An 18,375-nucleotide genomic window follows, 5' to 3' on the forward strand; every position below is an offset into this window, starting at 1 on the left:
GGGGTCAGGGGGGGACGTGGGCAGAGCGAGGTGCGGGGCTGGGAGCACCCGGGTGGCCGTGCGCGTCCTGCTCCCGGTGCCACCCTCCTGCCACTGGCCCCTCACACTCCGAAAGCCGTGGTTTGTCCCCAAACCATCCCATTGCATGGAGGGGGGGTGCTCTCGCCCTCTGCTCTCCCTTTGGGGCCACTTGGACACAGGGACAGTGGCCGTGGCACCGTCCCCATCTCTCTGGCGTGCCCGGACCCCAGGGGCTCCAGCGTCGGAGCCGAGAGCCCCCCCAGCACCCCTCATCTCCCCCACGCCACAAGCGCTCCCCTCGCCTGCCCCACGCCGTCCCCCTGCATCCTGCTGGCCCCCACAGCCCCGTTTTCGGGGACAGCCCGCCTGGAGGTGCTCGGAGGGGTTCCCAAACCCCCCCCCCACCTCCAGCTGCCGAGGAAAGACGTCCCCATTGTCAGCCCGGCGGGGACACCAGGGTGGCACCAGCAGCCTGAGGCACAGCCACCCCCGACCCCACGCTGTCCCCAGGCGCCACCAGGCAGCGAGCCCACAGCCAGCGGAGCCCGAAGAAGGGGTCCGGTGACCCAGAGCGGGGGGCACCACGACCCCGCAGTGGCACCAGGGCAGGGACGGAGCTTGCCTGTGCCACCGCGGAGCCCCCAAAGTCCCCCTCGCCCCCCCCCCCCCCCCCCCCAAGATCAGGAGGAAGGGGCTGCAGGGCTGCGGGGTCGGGGTCTCTCCTCTCCATCACCACCTCCCCCTGGCCCCGGCCCCGGTCCCGGCCCCGGCCCCCCCCCCCCGCCCCCGGCGCTCACTCGGCCCCCGACTCGGGGTGCCCCTCGGCGTCCAGGCACCCGTTCATTTGGGCGTCCGGCGCCTGCGGATCGTACTCCTCGTCCAGAAAGTCCAGGGAGTTGTTGCTGGGCAAGCCGCGGATGGTGAACTTGTGGGACACCTTGGTCCACTGCTCCCGGTTGCTGGCCACCCTCTCGTACAGCTCGGACGCCTTGGGGAAGAGGTCCTGCAGCAGCCTGGCGGGGGGGGGGGGGGGGGCACAACCCCTCAGCACGGGGGTTTGGGGGGGGGGGGAGGGGGGCTGCCCGTCCCCGCTGCCTGGGAAACCCCCAAAATCCTGCAGGGTGCTGTGCCCGGCGCCTCTCCCCACCCCCACCCCCCCCCCCCATCCCACCCTGGGATGATGCAGGGGGGCAAAGGGAGGGCTTCTCCGCCCTCCCCCCCCCCCCCCAAAATCCCCCCTGGGGGTAGCTGATCGGGGCGGGGGGGGGGCTCACTTGTAGATGGGCATGGCGATGTGCTCCATGAAGCTGATCTGCAGCTCGGGGATGTAGGCTTTCTCCCGGTCCATCATCTCCAGCGGGCGGTTGCCCATGGCTTTCTCCTACGGCACCGACACGGGGGGGTGGGGGGGGGTGGGGGGGTCAATGCCACCCCCTCCACCAGGAAAACCCCCGCTGAGCCCCCCCGTCTTCATCCGAGCCCCCCCCTGCCCCGGCGCGTGCCAAGCGCTGGAGAGCTTCAGCCCCCTCCCCACCTACCAGGATCTCCCTGGGAGAAGAACTCCTTGTAGATCAGCTCCTGCAAGGGACAGGCTGTCACCACGGGGGGGGGGGGGGGGGGGCACATAACCATGGGGCCCCCCTCCCCTCCCACCCCCCCCCTCTGGCCCCCTCCCCGTGGGGGACACAGCTCCGGGTCCCGCAGGGTGCAGGGGACGTCCCTCGGGGGGCTGCTGGTGCTGGTCCCCTGCTGGTGCAGGCACCCGGCACGGGGCAGACCCCGGGGAAAAAGGCGGGGGGGGGGGCGGGTTTGGGGGTGCGGGGGGGGGGGTCCCCGCTCACCGCGATCTTCCTGGTGGTCTTCCAGCCCTTGGTCTGGTCGGAGAGGTCGCAGGACGTCATCAGCAGGCAGAGCAGCAGGCTGTGGTGCTGCTTGTTCTTGGGGTCGTAGCCGACTGCGGGCAGGGCGGGGGGGGGGCAGGTTTGGGGCTGGGGGGTTCAGCACGGACCCCCACCGCCCCCAGGAGAGGGCTCTGGGGACAGCCAGGACCCCCCATGCCATGCCCCTACAGCCTCGGTGGGACGAGCCCCTCCCAGCACCCCCCAGTGCCAAACCCCTGGGGACGCTGCACGGTGCCCCCAGGCCAGCCCAGCCCTGTGCCCCGACACCCCCCCCCCCCCCGGGGACAACTGGACCCCCCCCAGGAGGGTCCCGGCAGCCCGTCCCCACCTTCTGCCATCTTCTGGAGGTCCTTGAAGATGCGCAGGTGATGGGCCAGGTCGGTGGCCAGGATGATGTCCCGCATGAGGTCCAGCATGCGCTGGTAATCCTGCAGGGTCCCAGAGGCTGCCTCAGCACCCCCAGCAGCAGCACGTGGCACACTGGGGGGGGGGAGGGGGAGCTCGGGGGGGGGCTCGGGGGGGTGGGGGGACACGGAGTGGGGGCTCACCTTGCGGGAGAAGTGGTCGAAGATGTTGCAGCCCTGGCTGTTGAGGATGGCGATGGCCTGGGCGAAGTGGTGCCGCTGCGGGAGGAGCGGGGAGGTGGCGGGGGGGGGGGGGAGCGCACGGGTGGGGGCATCGGCACGGCCCCAGCGAGACGGGGGAGGGGGGGCAGCCACTGCCACCACCCCCCCACCCCCCCGAAAAAAAAGCCACCTGGGTGCCAATGTCCCCGAAGGGGGGAGCAGGGCTGGGGGAACACTTACCTCCATGACTGAGCCCTCCGAGCTGTACAGTGCGGCCAGGACGGATTTCTGCGAGTAGGAGCATCGGGGGTCAACCTGACCCTCACCCTGACCCTCACCCCGACCCTAATCCTGCCCCTAAATGTGCCCCTAACCCTAACGCTAACCCTGACCCTAAGCCTAACACTAATCCTAAACCAAATCACATCCCTAACACCTAAACCTAACCGTAACCCTAACACTAACACTAAACCTGACCCTGACCCTAAACTTAACCCGGACCCTGACCCTAAACCTAACCCTATCCCTAACCCTAACTCTAACCCTATCCCCTAAACCTTACTCTAACCCTAACCCCTAACCCTAAACCCAATCCCTAAACCTAACCCTAACCATAACCCTAACACTAACCCTAAACCTGACCCTAACCCTAACCCTAACCCTAACCCTAACCCTAACCCCAACCCTAACCCTAACCCTAACCCTGACCTTAACCCCGAACCCTAACCCCTAAACCTAACCCTAATCCCTAACCCTAACCCCAACCCCAACTCTAACCCTAACCCTAACCCTGACCCTAACCCTGACCTTAAACTCTAAACCTAACCCTAACCCCTAACCCTAACCCCTAACCCTAACCCTAACCCAACCCTAACCCCAACCCTAACCCTAACCCTAACCCTAACCCCAACCCTAACCCTAACCCCAACCCTAACCCTAACCCCAACCCTAACCCTAACCCTAACCCTGACCTTAACCCCGAACCCTAACCCCTAAACCTAACCCTAATCCCTAACCCTAACCCCAACCCCAACTCTAACCCTAACCCTAACCCTGACCCTAACCCTGACCTTAAACCCTAACCCTAACCCTAACCCTAACCCTAACCCTAACCCTAACCCTAACCCTAACCCTAACCCTAACCCCAACCCTAACCCTAACCCTAACCCTAACCCTAACCTTGCCCCTGCCCCTGCCCCTAACCCTGCCCCTGGACCTGGGCCGTCCGAGCTCAGAGCATGCCCCCATCTTCACCATTGGGTGAGCCCCCCCCCAACCCCGGAGCGTCCCCGTGCCCCTCTCCTCGCGCCCCGTCCCAGCGCCGTGCCGGAGCTCACCGAGGCCACCTGGAAGGAGTTATTGGTGCCCCTGTGGTCCAGGTCGTGGCACATGCAGGAGATGAACAGGGCGAAGATCTCGATGTCTCTGGGGAGGGGGGGGAGGAGGGAAGCTGAGGCAGGCAGGAGGGCAGGGAAGACCCGGGGGGGGTTGGGGGGGGGGGGTTTGGGGGGGTTGGGGGGGGTCCCGGCCGTACTCCAGGTAGTTGACGAGCTCCAGGTTCTTGTAGAGCAGGTAGCAGAAGTGGGAGACGGAGAAGGCGTGCATCCAGTTGTGGTACGGGGGGTCGCGGTAGCCCTTCTTCACCATCAGGCAGAACCTGGGCGGGGAGGAGGATGGGTGGGGGGGGGGTGAGGAGGGGGCTTCTCGCCCCCCCAGGGACCCCGCAGGAGGGCAGCGTGTCCCCCCGCCCCGACCCCCACCTGGTGAGCGTCTGGCGGTCCATCTTGTAGGTGTTGATGAAGTTCATGTCCTGCAGCATGCTCAGGATGGCCTGCGGAGGGGACGGGGGTGGGCAGGGGGTGTCCCCGCGTCCCCCTCCTCACCCCGGGGGGACCCTGACCGAGGTGGCCGTTGGGGACTGTCCCCCCCCCCTGCCCCCCCCAGCCCTCACCATGGAGGTGTCGTCCTCGGGCAGGGAGCGCGGCGTGTAGGTGAAGCTGGCGAAGTTGGGGTCGATGGTGGCCACGGGCTGGATGCCCTCGCTCAGCAGCTTGGTGTACTCGTCGTCCGACACCTGCGTGGCACGGGCACAGCTCCCAGGGTGTCCCCAAATGTCCCCTGGGACACCTCAGCCAGCACTGTGGCACGGGCACAGCACGCACGGTGTCCCCAAATGTCCCCTGGGACACCTCAGCCAGCACCATGGCACGGGCACAGCACCTAAGGTGTTCCCAAATGTCCCACGGTGTCCCCAAATGTCCCCTGGGACACCTCAGCCAGCACTGTGGCACGGGCACAGCACGCACGGTGTCCCCAAATGTCCCCTGGGACACCTCAGCCAGCACTGTGGCATGGGCACAGCACCCAAGGTGTTCCCAAATGTCCCACGGTGTCCCCAAATGTCCCCTGGGACACCTCAGCCAGCACCATGGCATGGGCACAGCACCCAAGGTGTTCCCAAATGTCCCACGGTGTCCCCAAATGTCCCCTGGGACACCTCAGCCAGCACCATGGCACGGGCACAGCGCCCAGTGTGTCCCCAAATGTCCCCTGGGACACCTCAGCCAGCACCATGGCATTGGCACAGCGCCCAGGGTGTCCCCAAATGTCCCCTGGGACTGATGCCAAGAACCCCAACCGCTCGGCCATGCTCTCTGCCACCCCACTCCCAGGGCACCACGCTGACACCGGGGGGGTCCCAGCCAGCAGGTGACCCCTGTCCCGTGCTGGGGTGTGGGGGTACATCGCCATCCCGGGGGGGGACACCTCACCTTCATGTGGTACATCATCATCTCGTTGGCCAGGTGGCTGCGGTACTGCGCCTCGTTCACCTTCTTGTACAGCAGGGACTGGGGGGCAAAGGGGGGCCGTGGGTGCGCTGGGGGCGAGCGCCCCCTCTCCGGACACGTCACTGGTCCCCTCGTGTCCCCTCCCCAAGGCGGGGACCCCCAGGGGACCCCCCCCCGGCACTCACGTGGGCGATGCTGATGCCGCAGTAGATGGAGAAGGCGGTGGCCAGGTCCTCGTCGAACTTGCTGAACCAGGGCCCGTTGATCTTGTTGACCAGCTCGGCCACCCCGATGACCTCTGGGGACACAGCGGGGTGAGGGGGGGTGGGTTGGGACCCCTTGGGACCCCCCCTCCCCCTCCCCCTCCCCCCCCGGCACAGGGTTGTCACCACGTGCTGGGGGACAGTGCTGTGCCCAGGGGGTGGGCTTGGGGACCGTGCGATGAGCTGGGGACAGGATCGTGTCCGTGTGCTGGGGACAATGCAGTGCCCTCGTGCTGGGGACAGGATCGTGTCCGTGTGCTGGGGACAATGCAATGCCCTCGTGCTGGGGACAGGATCGTGTCCGTGTGCTGAGGACAATGCAATGCCCTCATGCTGGGGACAGGATCGTGTCCGTGTGCTGGGGACAATGCAGTGCCCTCGTGCTGGGGACAGGATCGTGTCCGTGTGCTGAGGACAATGCAGTGCCCTCGTGCTGGGGACAGGATCGTGTCCGTGTGCTGGCGACAGGATTGTTTCCATGTGCTGGGGACAACGCAATGCCCTCGTGCTGGGGACAGGGCCGTGCGCCTGTGCCGGGTGACAGGGTCGCATCCACACCCTGGGGACGGCGCTGTGCCTACGTGCTGGGGGACAGGACTTCCCCCTGTACTGGGACCAGCAGGGTGCCCGCCGCCCTCACCCTGGCTCTCGTTCTTGATGGGGAAGCAGAGGATGTTCCTGGTGCGGAAGCCGGTGCTGTCGTCCACCCCGCGGTAGAAGAGCGGGTGCGAGTAGGCGTCCTTGATGTTCAGGATCTTGCCGGTGGTCGCCACGTGCCCCGCGATGCCCTGGTCGGCGGGGATGCGGATCTCGTAGCTCTGTGGGCACGGAGAGGCTTGGAAGCAGCTGACACGACCCCGGGGGGGGGGGGGGGGGATGGACCCCCCCCCTCCCTAAAATCGGGCTGCTCGCCCCCGCAGCGCCCCGCAGCCCACCTCACCTCGTCATCCACCACGCCGCCGTCGAACACCTTGGCCACCAGCTCGTGGCTGAGGCGGTCCAGCAGGAACACGGAGCATCTGCAAGAGGCCACCGCGGCACTCGCACCCGCGGGACCGACCCCCCCCCCCCCACCCCCCCAGGGCGCCCAGGGGGATGCCGTCCCCCCGTGTCCCCCTCCCCACGTGGGGTCCCCGCTCACATCTCGGCGTTGCTGAGGTTTCGGGCTTCCGTGATGATCTCCTGGAGCAATACGGAGACGTCGTCTGCAGTGGGGGGAAGGGTTGGGGGGGGCCGGGGTGAGGGTGCCCCCAGGGCAGGTCTGCAGGCAGGGAGCCCCCAGACCAGGGGGAAGCCCCCCAGCCATGTGTGTAATAAGGGGGGGGGGGGGGGGGTGCATCTCTGCTCAGTCTGCAACAAGTGCTGTGCATGCAGCAGGGTGTGTGCACACAGCAGTGTGCATTGCACCACGGTGTGCATGCTTATGCAGCAGTGTGCATGCGTGTGGCACGTGTGCATGCAGCTGTGCGCGTGTGCTTATGCAGCAGTGCGTGCATGTATGCAGCTTGCTTGCATGCATCAGGGTGTGCACACACGTGCAGAAGTGCGTGCAGCCATGCAGGTGCATGCAGCAGGGTGTGTGTGCGTGCTGCTCTGTGTGCATGCAGTGCTGCACGGGCATGCAGCAGGCCACTTGTGTGCAGTGGTGCATGCATGCAGAAATCCGTGTGCTCACAGCAGGTGCACGCTGCAGTGCATGCACGCATCCAGCAGCAGGGGTGCGTGCAGCAGTGTGCACGTGTACATGCAGCTGCACGTGTGCATGAAACGGTGCACGTGCAGCAGTGTCTGTGCTTGTAATGGTACGTGTGCATGAAACGGTGCACGTGCAGCAGCAGCCGTGCTTGTAATGGTACGTGTGCATGAAATGGTGCACGTGCAGCAGCGGCTGTGCTTGTAATGGTACGTGTGCATGAAACGGTGCACGTGCAGCAGCGGCTGTGCTTGTAATGGTACGTGTGCATGAAACGGTGCACGTGCAGCAGTGTCTGTGCTAGTAATGGTACGTGTGCATGAAACGGTGCACGTGCAGCAGCGGCTGTGCTTGTAATGGTACGTGTGCATGAAACGGTGCACGTGCAGCAGTGTCTGTGCTTGTAATGGTACGTGTGCATGAAACGGTGCATGTGCAGCAGTGTCTGTGCTAGTAATGGTACGTGTGCATGAAACGGTGCACGTGCAGCAGCGGCTGTGCTTGTAATGGTACGTGTGCATGAAACGGTGCACGTGCAGCAGTGTCTGTGCTAGTAATGGTACGTGTGCATGAAACGGTGCACGTGCAGCAGCGGCTGTGCTTGTAATGGTACGTGTGCATGAAATGGTGCATGCGCAGCAGCGGCTGTGCTTGTAATGGTACGTGTGCATGAAACGGTGCACGTGCAGCAGCAGCTGTGCTTGTAATGGTACGTGTGCATGAAACGGTGCACGTGCAGCAGCGTCTGTGCTTGTAATGGTACGTGTGCATGAAACGGTGCACGTGCAGCAGCGTCTGTGCTTGTAATGGTACGTGTGCATGAAACGGTGCACGTGCAGCAGCGGCTGTGCTTGTAATGGTACGTGTGCATGAAACGGTGCACGTGCAGCAGCGTCTGTGCTTGTAATGGTACGTGTGCATGAAATGGTGCACGTGCAGCAGCGGCTGTGCTTGTAATGGTACGTGTGCATGAAATGGTGCACGTGCAGCAGCGGCTGTGCTTGTAATGGTACGTGTGCATGAAATGGTGCACGTGCAGCAGCGGCTGTGCTTGTAATGGTACGTGTGCATGAAACGGTGCACGTGCAGCAGCGTCTGTGCTTGTAATGGTACGTGTGCATGCAGCAGCGCGGTGTGTGTGCGCACCGCTACGTGCGCGCAGGGCTCTGTGTGTGCACGTGTGCATGCGTACCCGAGCAGCCAGTTCATGCACCCGCTGTGGTGCTCAGGGGTGCCCTCCTGCGACCAGCAGGGTTAGGGCTGGTGGCGCACAGCACCACGTCCCCCCAGGCAGGGGACCGGGGACCCCGGTGCCACTGTCACCCGGGTGAGCGCCCACCCACGGGTGCTCCCCGGGCACTTACCCAAGTGCGTGAACAGGTTCTTCGCCACCTGCAGCAGGGCCTGGTGGGGACAGAGGGGACATCGTCAGCGGGGGCGGAGGGGGACACCCACGGGTGCCATGCAGCCAGGCGGGGGCCAGTTGGGGGGGGGGGGGGGGGGGGGGGCTCACCTGGCACTCGCACTTGAGCTTCTGCTCCTTCTGGAAGGCCAGCGTGCTGGTGAGCACCGTGGAGGTGTAGCAGAAGCAGTGCTGGATCTTGTGCTCGTCCCGCTCCGTGTAGCTGGGGGACGGAGCCCCGCGGGGGGGACAGGACACCAGCTCAGCGCCCCGTCCCTGCCCCCCCCCCCCCCCCAGAGGGAAAGGGGGGGGGGGTGAGGGACGGATCCTGACGCCCCCCGTCCCACCCTCACCTCTCGCCGCTCAGCTTGTTGAAGGCGCAGGCCAAGGCCACCACCTGGGAGGTGGCGCGGCTGATGACGGGGACGCAGAGCATGGAGGTGACCTCGGTGCCCAGCATGCTGTTGAGCTGCTTGTGCTCCTCCTGCGGGGGAAAAAGACGGGGGGGGGGGGGGGGGGGCAAGGGGGGGAGGGGGGCGGGCAGGGTTCACCCCCAGCCCCCAAGGGTGTCCCGTGGGGCTCGGGTCCGTGGGGCACCCACCTCGCTGATGTCCTTCAAGGTGATGGATTTCTTGTCCTCCACCACCTGCCCCAGGCGCCCGAAGGTGAGCTGTGGGCAGAGGGGGGGGGGCTGAGACGGGGCAGGGGGGGACACGCCAGCACCGCCCCCCCCCCCCCCCTCGGGGCACCGTATCCCCAAAGCTGGCACCCATGGGTGCCCTCACCGAAAAGCTGATCTCCTCCTCGAGGACGCGGTCGCCCACCACCTGCAAGAGATGGGGCCACGGGGCTGAGCTGCTGGGGGGGTGCCGTGACCCGGGGGGGGGGGGGGGAGGGTCTTGGACACTTGGGGGGATCCAGGACATGGGGGGAGCCCGGCTGGGGGCACCCACCTGGCAGAAGAGCTGGTGGTTGTCCTCCGAGACCAGCAGGAGGCAGCAGCACAGCGACTGGGTCTCCTGCTTCAGCTGGGGGGGGGGGGGTGAGGGCAGCGGTGGGTGCTCCAGCCTGCCCCGAGCCCCCCCCCGAGGGCAGGATCCGGCCCCTAACCCATGCCCAGAGCACCCCTGTACACCCCAGAGAGCGGGGTGCCCTCCTACGGCCTCTCCCCTGGGGCTGGGCGCGTTAACCCTGGAGCCTACTGATGGCACCCCAAGGGCTGTAACGCCCTGGCGTTACCGAGGGCTGGGGCGGGGGGGGGGGGGGGGGGGGGGGGGGGCTGAAAGCAGGAGCCCCCGCGCCGTCTCCTGCCCATCCTTGTGCCTGGGGTGGCACCGTTAACTCTGGAGACTAGTGATGGCTCCGAGGCCGTTCACTCCGCTCACTACTGACGGCTGTGCCGGTGATGCCCGGGGGCGGGGGGGTTGGGTTTCACTTTGGGGGCTTTGCTTTTTGGCACGGCAGAGGCAGGGGGTGCGGGGGGGGGGGAGGGTGGCGGGGGGGGGCAGCTACTCACGTAGTTGATGACCTTGAGCTGCAGCGAGGCCGCATCCAGGTCGTACAGCTCGCCTGCAAGAGGGGCGGCTCAGCGCCCTGCCCGCGCCCTGCCCGCACCCTGCCCGCTCAGCACCCCCCCGGCAGCCCCCCCGTCCCCCCCCCCTCACCGCAGAGCTGCAGGATCTTGCAGTCCAGCTCGCTGTAGCTGCTGTCGGGAGCCTTCTCGGCCTTGGCCAGGGAGGTCTGCGAGGAGCTGGTGGACAGGCTGACCTGGGGCCAGGGCTGCAGCTTCTGCAGAGCCTGCACGCGCCGGTACGCCACCAGCGTCTGCGGGGAGGGGGGTGTAAGGGACCGGGGAGGTGGGGGGGGGGGGGGGCAGGGGGAACGTGGCACAGGGGACGGGACCGGTGCGGGTGCCAGGAGCCGCCGCGGTGGGGCTGGGGTCACTCACGTGCCGCTCCAGCGCGCGCAGGTTCTGCTCGTCCGAGTCGCTCAGGTGGCCGCAGTGCACCTGGGGGGACAGCGGGAGGACCCTGGTGGCCGGGGCAGGGCGCGTGGCACCCCCCCCCCCCCCCAGCCCCGGGGTGGAATCGGGTTCGGGGAGGAGAAACGAGGCTTTGGCGGCATTTCCCGTGCGTTTCGGGTCGCGGCTCAGCATCTGCCCCCGGCCTGGGTCCCTCGTGTCCAGGGGTCCCGAGGGGTGGGACGCGTTATGGGACAGCCACGCCCGTCCCCGTGCTCACCAGGACGACGCACACCACGGCCCCGCTGTCCTTGTCCACCAGCGGGATGATGAGCACTGCAAGGAGAGAGCGGGCTCAGCCCCGGGTGGGTGCTGGAGGGGTGGCGCCGACCCCTCAGATTGTGTCCCCCCCCCCCCGCCCCCCCTCCATGCCCCCCGTGCATGCAGCCCTCCGGTGCCCACCCACCCGCACGCCCCTGCCCCACCACGCCTGCCTTCATCCACCTCTCGTGCGCCCCCTCCCAGCCCTCCTGTCACCCACCCACCCACCCTATGCTGTCCCCTCCCGTCCACTTCTCCACCCACCCCCCCAGCCCCTCTCCCATCCACCCACCCACCCCATGCCCAGCCACACGGCCCCCACCCACACACCCATCCACCCGCCCACCCCTGTGCCCACCCATGCAGCCCCCGTCTGTCCACCCACCCGCTCACCCACCCTCCCAACCACCCACCTTCCCACGCGCCCACCCATCCATCCACTCGTGCGTCTGTTCTCCCATCCATCAATCCACCCCCTACCCATTCTCCCATCCATCCACCTACTCTCCTATCCGTCCATCTGTCCGTCCACCCATCCCTCCACCCAACCATCCATCCCTCCATCCACCCCTTCATCCCTGCATCCCTCCATCCACCCCTTCATCCCTCCACCCATCCACCCATCCACCCATCCATCCACCCACCCATCCATCCAACCGTCCACCCACCCCTCCATCCATCCATCCATCCATCCACCCACCCCTCCATCCATCCATCCCTCCATCCATCCATCCCTCCATCCATATCCATCCATCCATCCCTCCATCCAACCATCCATCCATTTCTCCATCCATCCACCCATCCATCCATCCCTCCCTCCATCCCTCCATCCATCTCCATCCATCCATCCATCCATCCATCCATCCAACCATCCATCCATCCCTCCCTCCCTCCCTCCCTCCCTCCATCCCTCCAACCATCCATCCATTTCTCCATCCATCCCTCCACCCACCCATCTATCCCTCCCTCCCTCCCTCCCTCCATCCCACCCATCTGTCCCCCCACCCACCCCTCCACCCCCCTCACCCCCCCACCCGTTGCCCACCCCATTCCCATTGCCCCCTCTGCCCGCACCCAGCCCCGTGCAGCCCCCACCTTGCGTGCCGGGGGCGAGGGGCGCAGCCAGGGGGCCCAGCTGCCGGCCCTGCAGCTCGGCGGGGGGCAGCCCCCCGCACTCCACCCGCTTCTGCCTCCGCACCGCATCCCTGGGGGCACAGGGGCACCCTGAGCCGCCCCTGGCGAGGCCAGGCAGGGGGCCTCCACCCCCGTGCCCCGTCCTGGAGGCCGCTTTGCTCCCTGCCTCTGTTGGACCCCCCCCCCCGTGCCGTGTCCCCCTGCTTCGCCCCCGCTAAGGGACCCCCAGTGAGTGGGGGCGGCGTGGGGTTGGGAGAGCTGGGGGGCAGCAGCAGGGCTCACGGCCCCCCCCCCACCCACGGGGGCAGGTAGGCTGTGGGGGTGTGGGCAGCCCAAAAAAATTGGGGGGGAGTGGGGGGTAAGAGGGTGGGGAGGGCACATGGGGTGCAAGCGATTGGGGAGGGCTTGGGGTACGGGGGGGGGGGATGTGCACAGGGCTTGTGCATGCATGTGCATGGGGTGTGCATTTGTGTGCAGTGTGTGTGCACCCACAAGGAGTGTGTATGGGTGTGCATGGGGTGTGTGTGTGCGCGCGCACAAGGAGTGTGCATGTGCAGAGTGTGTGTGCATCTGCATGCTGCATGTGCGTTGTGCGTGTGTGCGTGTGCACAGTGAGTGTGCATGTATGTACATGGTGTGTGCGTGTGTGCGCACAGTGAGTGTGCAGGCATGTGCATGCATGTGCGCATGCAAGTGTATGATGTGTGCATGCATGTGCACATGCACAGTGAGTGTGTGCATCTGCACGCTGCATGTGCATTGTGCGTGTGTGCCTGTGCACACTGAGTGTATATGCATGTGCATGGGGTGTGCGTGCACGTGCACCGTGTGTGCGCATGTGCATGCTTCATGTGCACGGTGCATGTGTGCTTGCACATGCACGGTGCATGTGCACAGTGTGTGCATGCATGTGCATGGTGTGTGCACACATGGCAGGCGGAGGGGTGTGCACATGCACAGGGTGCGTGTGCACACACTGCGTGTATCTGCGCATGCGTGGCTGGGCAGTGCGTGTGTGTGGCTGTGTGTGCAAGGTATGTGTGTGTACACACGTGCACAGGGTGTGTGCATGCGTGTGGCTCATCCCAGACCCGCAGCCCAGCAGGACTTGCAGTGGGGGGCCGGGGGCGCACAGCACAGCCCGGGGTGGCCCAAAGGCCCCCGCAGCCCCAAACCCACCACTGGGGGGGGGGGGGGGGGGGTTGGGGCAGCAGCAGCTCTGCAGGAGGGGCTGCAGCAAACCTCCTGCCCTGGGCACACGCGTGTGCACAGCACCCACACGCGCGTGCACAGCGCCCACACCCCCTGAGCTGCTCATCCAGGAGAGCCTGGTGGGGTCTCGCATCCCCTAAGAGGCTCCAAGTGTGGGGGGGGCACGGTGGGGGTCCCCCTGCAGAGGGGTCCATGGGGGGGCTCACCTGAGCTTCCCCTCGGCGGGCAGCTCGTGGGGGGGGTCGTCGCAGGTCAGCCGGGTGTCCCCATCCAGCAGGTAGATGTAGACGTGCTCCTGGAGGGGGGCAGTGGCACCACCGTGAGCCCCCCCCCCCCCCGGCAGCCTCAGTGCACTCCCGTGCACAGGGCACGCGGCAGGACACGGCACCCTGCGTGGGGCTGGGGGCTGCTCCCCTGCAGCCCTCCCCGGGCTCTGCAAACCTCTCAGACACCCCCCCCCCCCGGCAGCCCCCCGGGATTGGCACGGCGTGCCTCAGTTTCCCCATGCGCTCTTCCCAGGGCACGCGGAGCTCTGGCACCCCGAGCACGGCGTGCCTCAGTTTCCCCAGGGGGCGTTTTCCAGGAGCTCCGACAGCCTGCGGCGGGCAGGATTGAAGCAAAGGGCCCCCAGCGCCGGCACGGGACCCCAAAACCTCACGACGCGTGGGAAGAAGGCGGCAGAGACGCGGCGGTGGCAGCGGAGCCGGCACCAGGCGGCCCCGGCACGCTCCAGCACCCAGGGGCCGGGGGGGGGGGGGGGTCAGGGGAGGGAGGGAAGGGTAATTCACGGCAGCAGCGGGCGATGAGATCCCATTATCGGCTGCCAACGCGGGAGATAACGCGCATGTCACCGCGGCGGGGTGATTTAATGCTGCGGTGCCGCGGACGCGTTAGGGGCCGTGGCTCCGGGTTCGTTCCGCGCCAGCTGCTCCCTGTCTGATGGCCCCGAGCTGCCGGAGCCCTCGGCGGCGGGCAAGGGCCGGGCTCCGCAGACTTTCCGGGCCGAGGGTTTCAGCGACGGCGCGTTCGGCGCCCAGAAGTAACGCCGGAGGCAGGCGGGGAGCGACGGGGACGCGCGGGGAGGAGAGCGCCGGGATCCCGCGGGGATGGAGCAATGGGGGAAACTGAGGCAGAGCTGGGGGCAAGGGGGGGAGTTTTGCTCGGCTGGGGCACGGTGCTGGCATGGTCTGCGTGATGCCTGGGGTGCCACCAGCACCCCGGGGCCACCAGCACCCCAGGGCCACCAGCACCCCGTCACCGGGCACGCCAGCACCCTCCAGCTGCAGCACGGTCCGACCCCAAAAACAGCACAGGGGCTCAGCCCCGGGTACCTGTCCCCTGGCAGTGCCACCTTCTGCGGCCAGGCTGGGTGACAGCAAGGGGACAATGAGCTCAGGGGTCCTGCCGGTTCGGGGCGGGGGGGGGGGGGGCTCAGCACCGCTCCCTCCCCGCTATCAGCAAGGGTCCAGGGGGGGACATTAGCACAGGTCATGCTTAAAATGGCAAAGAGGAGAGCGCTGACGTGTGGCTCAGCCCCAATATTAGCCAGCAGAGAATCCACCCCCTGCAGGGAGCTCACGGATACCCATCGAAGCCCAGTGCCCCCCCCCCGCCCCCCGCCCCCAGCACCTCACGGGGTCCCCACCTACCACTTTGGGCAGCAGGGAGAGGACGGCATCGCGCAGGGCGTCCCGCAGGCTGGAGACGTCGATCACGGCCCCCAGGCTCAGCAGGGCGTCCTGGGGAGAGAGCAGACACGGGGCGGGGGGGGGGGGGGGGGAAGGGGACGGGTAGGGGGCTGAGGTGGTCACCGCTGCGATGTCACCAACGTCACCACGTCACCACCGTGGGGTTTTTTTTCCCCCCTGGACCCAAAATCCCGACCAGGTGACGCTGCCTCCCTGGGGGGGTGCACGGTGCCGGGGACACCCCAGGGGGACGGGGACAGGAGCCGGGTGCCACCTCACTGCAGAGGGCTGCTGGGGGTGGGGGGGGGGGGGGGGGCCGGTCACCCCTTTTTTTGGGTGCCCCTGTGACCGTGCAAATGGCCATCCTGCCATATTGGGGCATACTGGGAGCACTGGGCAGGGGAGCGCCCCCAACACGTGGTGTGACACGGGGCTGGCACAGCGGGGTGACACGGGGAGCCACACGTGGCCGTGTGTGAGCCCTGCTGGTGTCTGCTCGGACCAGACCAGCACCAGCACCACACCAGTGCCTGCCCCAGCCCCGCCAGCACCACACCAGCGCCGGGCGGCAGCAGCAGGGCGGCCGCGTGCCGATAAATCCAGAGCCGGGTCCCCCGCGCTGACCCCGGCCGGCTTTATTTACGCCTTTGATTTCTTCGCATGAATAAAAACGACCCGAGCCTGCCCCGAGCCTTTCGCAGCCCCGACTGCCAACGCAGCCGTGGAATTTTAAAGACGAGCCAGCAGCTTTTGTGGGCACCGAAATCTGGCAAAGCCCCCGAGCACCACGCACTGCGCCACCCCCCCCACCCCCCCCCCCCCGAAGTGCACGGTGAGGGCACGGCGTCCCTCTGGCCACCCTGGGCTGGCCGCGGTCCCCGATCTCCCAGCACTTGTCACAAACCCCAGGCGGGGTCGCGCCGTGCCCCGGGCACCACCGGTGCAAAGTGGGGCTCCCAAATTCCTCCTGCCCCAAGCAGCTGATGGGATGGGGTGCACGGAGCGGGGCTGGAGCTGCGATGGTGGGGTTTGGGGGGGAGGGGGCTGAAATTGTCCCCTCGGCAGGGACACCCAGCCCCGTGTCCTTCCTTCTGGAGCAGTGTCACCGGGGGGGGGGTCTGGCTGTCCCCATACCATGTCCCCAAGGCACAAAATGAGGCTGAATGGCACGGGGTGCACGAGGGGAGAGGAGAACTCCGGCTGCTCCCGGCTAACGCGGAAATAAATCAACCCGGGGAAGATGAACCGGGAGGGAGGAAGGGGAGAGAGCAGGGAGGAGGGGAACCAAAGAGCTCGTACGTGCCGAGAGCTGGTGGATGTGTCCCAGGAACAGCCCCGCGCAGGAACAGGGGACACCGGGAGCAGCCCCGACACGCACGCGTGCGCCTTGCACGACCGCGCACAGCTCCCCGCTGCGCTGGGCATCTCCAGGGCTTGGGGGGTGCTCCGAGTGCTGGGAGCCAACCCAGTTTTTTGGGGGGAGAAAACAGCAGCAAAATGCTCCCGAGCTCGAATCCCGTTGCAAACCGGCGCAGCCCCGTGTCGCCCCCCGGGCCGTGCGCCACCCGCCCGCCCCGCAGCGTCCTCGGCGGGGAATCCGGCGCCGGTGGGAGCTGAAGATTTGGGCTCTGGCTGTGATTCCAACAGGGCTGCATCTCCAGCCGCTCACTAACACTGGAGACACATGCACTGTAGAATACAGCCAGGCCTCGACCGGGTGCCCGGGCGGCCGGCCGCGTGTGCCCGGCATCCCCGCCGTGCCGGGGGGACGAGGCAGAGCCCGAGCGGGACCAGAACGGGTGCTGGGGGGCCGGGGGAGCGGGGCCCAAAGCCGTTTGTCCCCTCCCAGGAAAGCCACGGCGGTGGCACGACGGCGCGGTGACAGACAGGTGCCGGCGAGGTGGCAGCTGGACGCAAGCAGTGGCTTTAAAAGGGACGGGAATCCGCCCCCCGCAGCCCCCCCCCCCCCCCCCGGCCCCCATCCGCGTGGTGCAAAAAAGCTGCAGGAGCTATAAAAAAAAAAAAAAACCAAAGGCCAGCAGAAAGCCAGGTGGGGCCGTTTGCGGAGCGGGGGCACCCCGCTCACCCTGCTCCCAGCAGGAGGGGGGAGGTCGGGGCGGGGGGGGGGCATTTGTCCCCCTCCCAAGCCCAGGGCATTGCCACGCTCCTCGGTGCCGCGCCGCGGAGCTCCGCGCCCCTCCGCGCCCCTGCCCCGTGCGGGGCCAGCGTTGAATTTCTTGCCATAAATAGTACTTGTGGTGCTGGGCCCCCCCCCCGCTGCTGGCCCCCCTGGCCCCGCTGGGGCCCTGCTGTCAGCTTTGTTTATTGCCTTTGCTTAATTGCCGCGCTCGGGAGCCGACGCAGCACGGCGCGCGCCCTCCTGGGCGCCAAGGGCTTGGCCCCCCCAACCCCGCTCTGCAAAAACCTGGAGGGGGCTGTGGGGGGGGGGGGGATTAACCCCTATCCCCCCCCCAAAATAAATCCTTCTCCTTCTGTGGGGTGCAGTGATGAGTGTTGGCCGGGCAGGGGATGAGCATCTTGGGGCCGCCGTGCGAAATGGAGTGGACACGGATGGGGAGGGGGCTCGTCGTGTCCGTCTCCTCCCCCCCCCCCCCCCCCAGCCACATCCTGCACCATGTGCCATGATTAGATCCCCCCTGCCCGGTTATGGGGATGGGATTTTTGTGAACATGCCCCGTTGGGTGCCCTAAGAGTGGGACAAAACACCCCTAAACGCCGGGGACGATACGGAGCGGCTGAGCCCGGCGGGAGCGCCTGGCTCCATCCTGCGCCGCCCGCAGCACCCCCATGGCATCCCTGCCGGATTGATGCTGCTCCCAGCCCGGGCTCCAGGCACGCACCCCTGCCAGGGAGCTAATTACGGGGCTAATTAAGCTGCGGGGCCTGGCAGGAGGAGGCTGTGTTGGCACAGCCCGGCGCCCTCCTGCAGTGCAACGCTCGACAGCCCGGCGGTGGCACGGGGCCATCGGCCACCCCGTCCCTGCCGCTGGGACCCACCGGGGGGGCTCATCCCCAGCCCCGGCCCCCTGCACACCAGGGCTGGGGACCAAAAACCCTTGTCCTTCCTCCAGCCCGGCTCTCTCTCGAGTACCAACGCTTCCCGGGGGTTAATTAACTTTGTGGAGCCAGGGAAGCGCCGCGGAAAGCCTGGGCGGGGAGAGGTTGCGATTCCCAGCTGTTGGAGCACAGCCTGGTGCCCTCATCCCCAGGGCTGCGAGCGGAGCAGCCCCTCGGAGAATGCCTCCTGCAGGGGGGTGCGAGGGGAAGGACCATTTTTTGGAGACGCAGCCCACCCCCCCACCCCCCAGCAGCTGTGCACAGAGGAGAAGCCGCCTGCCTGGGACAGCAGCACCTCCCCAAAGAGCCCACAAAACCATTGGGGTCCCAGCCCTGGCGTGCGTCTG

At 67.1% G+C, this 18,375-nt stretch overlaps 1 protein-coding gene across 1 annotated transcript in view; it reads right to left on the reverse strand.

Moving 5' to 3' along the window:
- Positions 1-814: 814 nt before the first annotated feature.
- The window catches only part of PDE2A (phosphodiesterase 2A), a 29,369-nt gene continuing 11,808 nt past the window's right edge, over positions 815-18,375 (reverse strand). Inside the window, exons 2-30 of the mRNA XM_035571349.1 lie at positions 14,912-15,044; positions 13,469-13,557; positions 12,012-12,121; positions 10,876-10,931; positions 10,584-10,643; positions 10,300-10,459; positions 10,152-10,204; positions 9,589-9,663; positions 9,421-9,462; positions 9,237-9,305; positions 8,989-9,119; positions 8,747-8,858; positions 8,598-8,637; positions 6,682-6,745; positions 6,481-6,559; positions 6,181-6,358; positions 5,463-5,575; positions 5,260-5,337; positions 4,440-4,562; positions 4,249-4,319; positions 4,023-4,145; positions 3,826-3,913; positions 2,729-2,776; positions 2,471-2,545; positions 2,251-2,350; positions 1,863-1,975; positions 1,563-1,599; positions 1,296-1,404; positions 815-1,034 (exon numbers count right to left, since the gene is read on the reverse strand). Coding sequence (XP_035427242.1) covers positions 815-1,034; positions 1,296-1,404; positions 1,563-1,599; positions 1,863-1,975; positions 2,251-2,350; positions 2,471-2,545; positions 2,729-2,776; positions 3,826-3,913; positions 4,023-4,145; positions 4,249-4,319; positions 4,440-4,562; positions 5,260-5,337; positions 5,463-5,575; positions 6,181-6,358; positions 6,481-6,559; positions 6,682-6,745; positions 8,598-8,637; positions 8,747-8,858; positions 8,989-9,119; positions 9,237-9,305; positions 9,421-9,462; positions 9,589-9,663; positions 10,152-10,204; positions 10,300-10,459; positions 10,584-10,643; positions 10,876-10,931; positions 12,012-12,121; positions 13,469-13,557; positions 14,912-15,044 — 2,749 coding nt within the window. The remainder of the gene's footprint in view (positions 1,035-1,295; positions 1,405-1,562; positions 1,600-1,862; positions 1,976-2,250; positions 2,351-2,470; positions 2,546-2,728; positions 2,777-3,825; positions 3,914-4,022; positions 4,146-4,248; positions 4,320-4,439; positions 4,563-5,259; positions 5,338-5,462; positions 5,576-6,180; positions 6,359-6,480; positions 6,560-6,681; positions 6,746-8,597; positions 8,638-8,746; positions 8,859-8,988; positions 9,120-9,236; positions 9,306-9,420; positions 9,463-9,588; positions 9,664-10,151; positions 10,205-10,299; positions 10,460-10,583; positions 10,644-10,875; positions 10,932-12,011; positions 12,122-13,468; positions 13,558-14,911; positions 15,045-18,375) is intronic.

Source organism: Cygnus atratus, chromosome 1, assembly GCF_013377495.2.
Source record: "Cygnus atratus isolate AKBS03 ecotype Queensland, Australia chromosome 1, CAtr_DNAZoo_HiC_assembly, whole genome shotgun sequence".
NCBI lineage: Eukaryota > Metazoa > Chordata > Aves > Anseriformes > Anatidae > Cygnus > Cygnus atratus.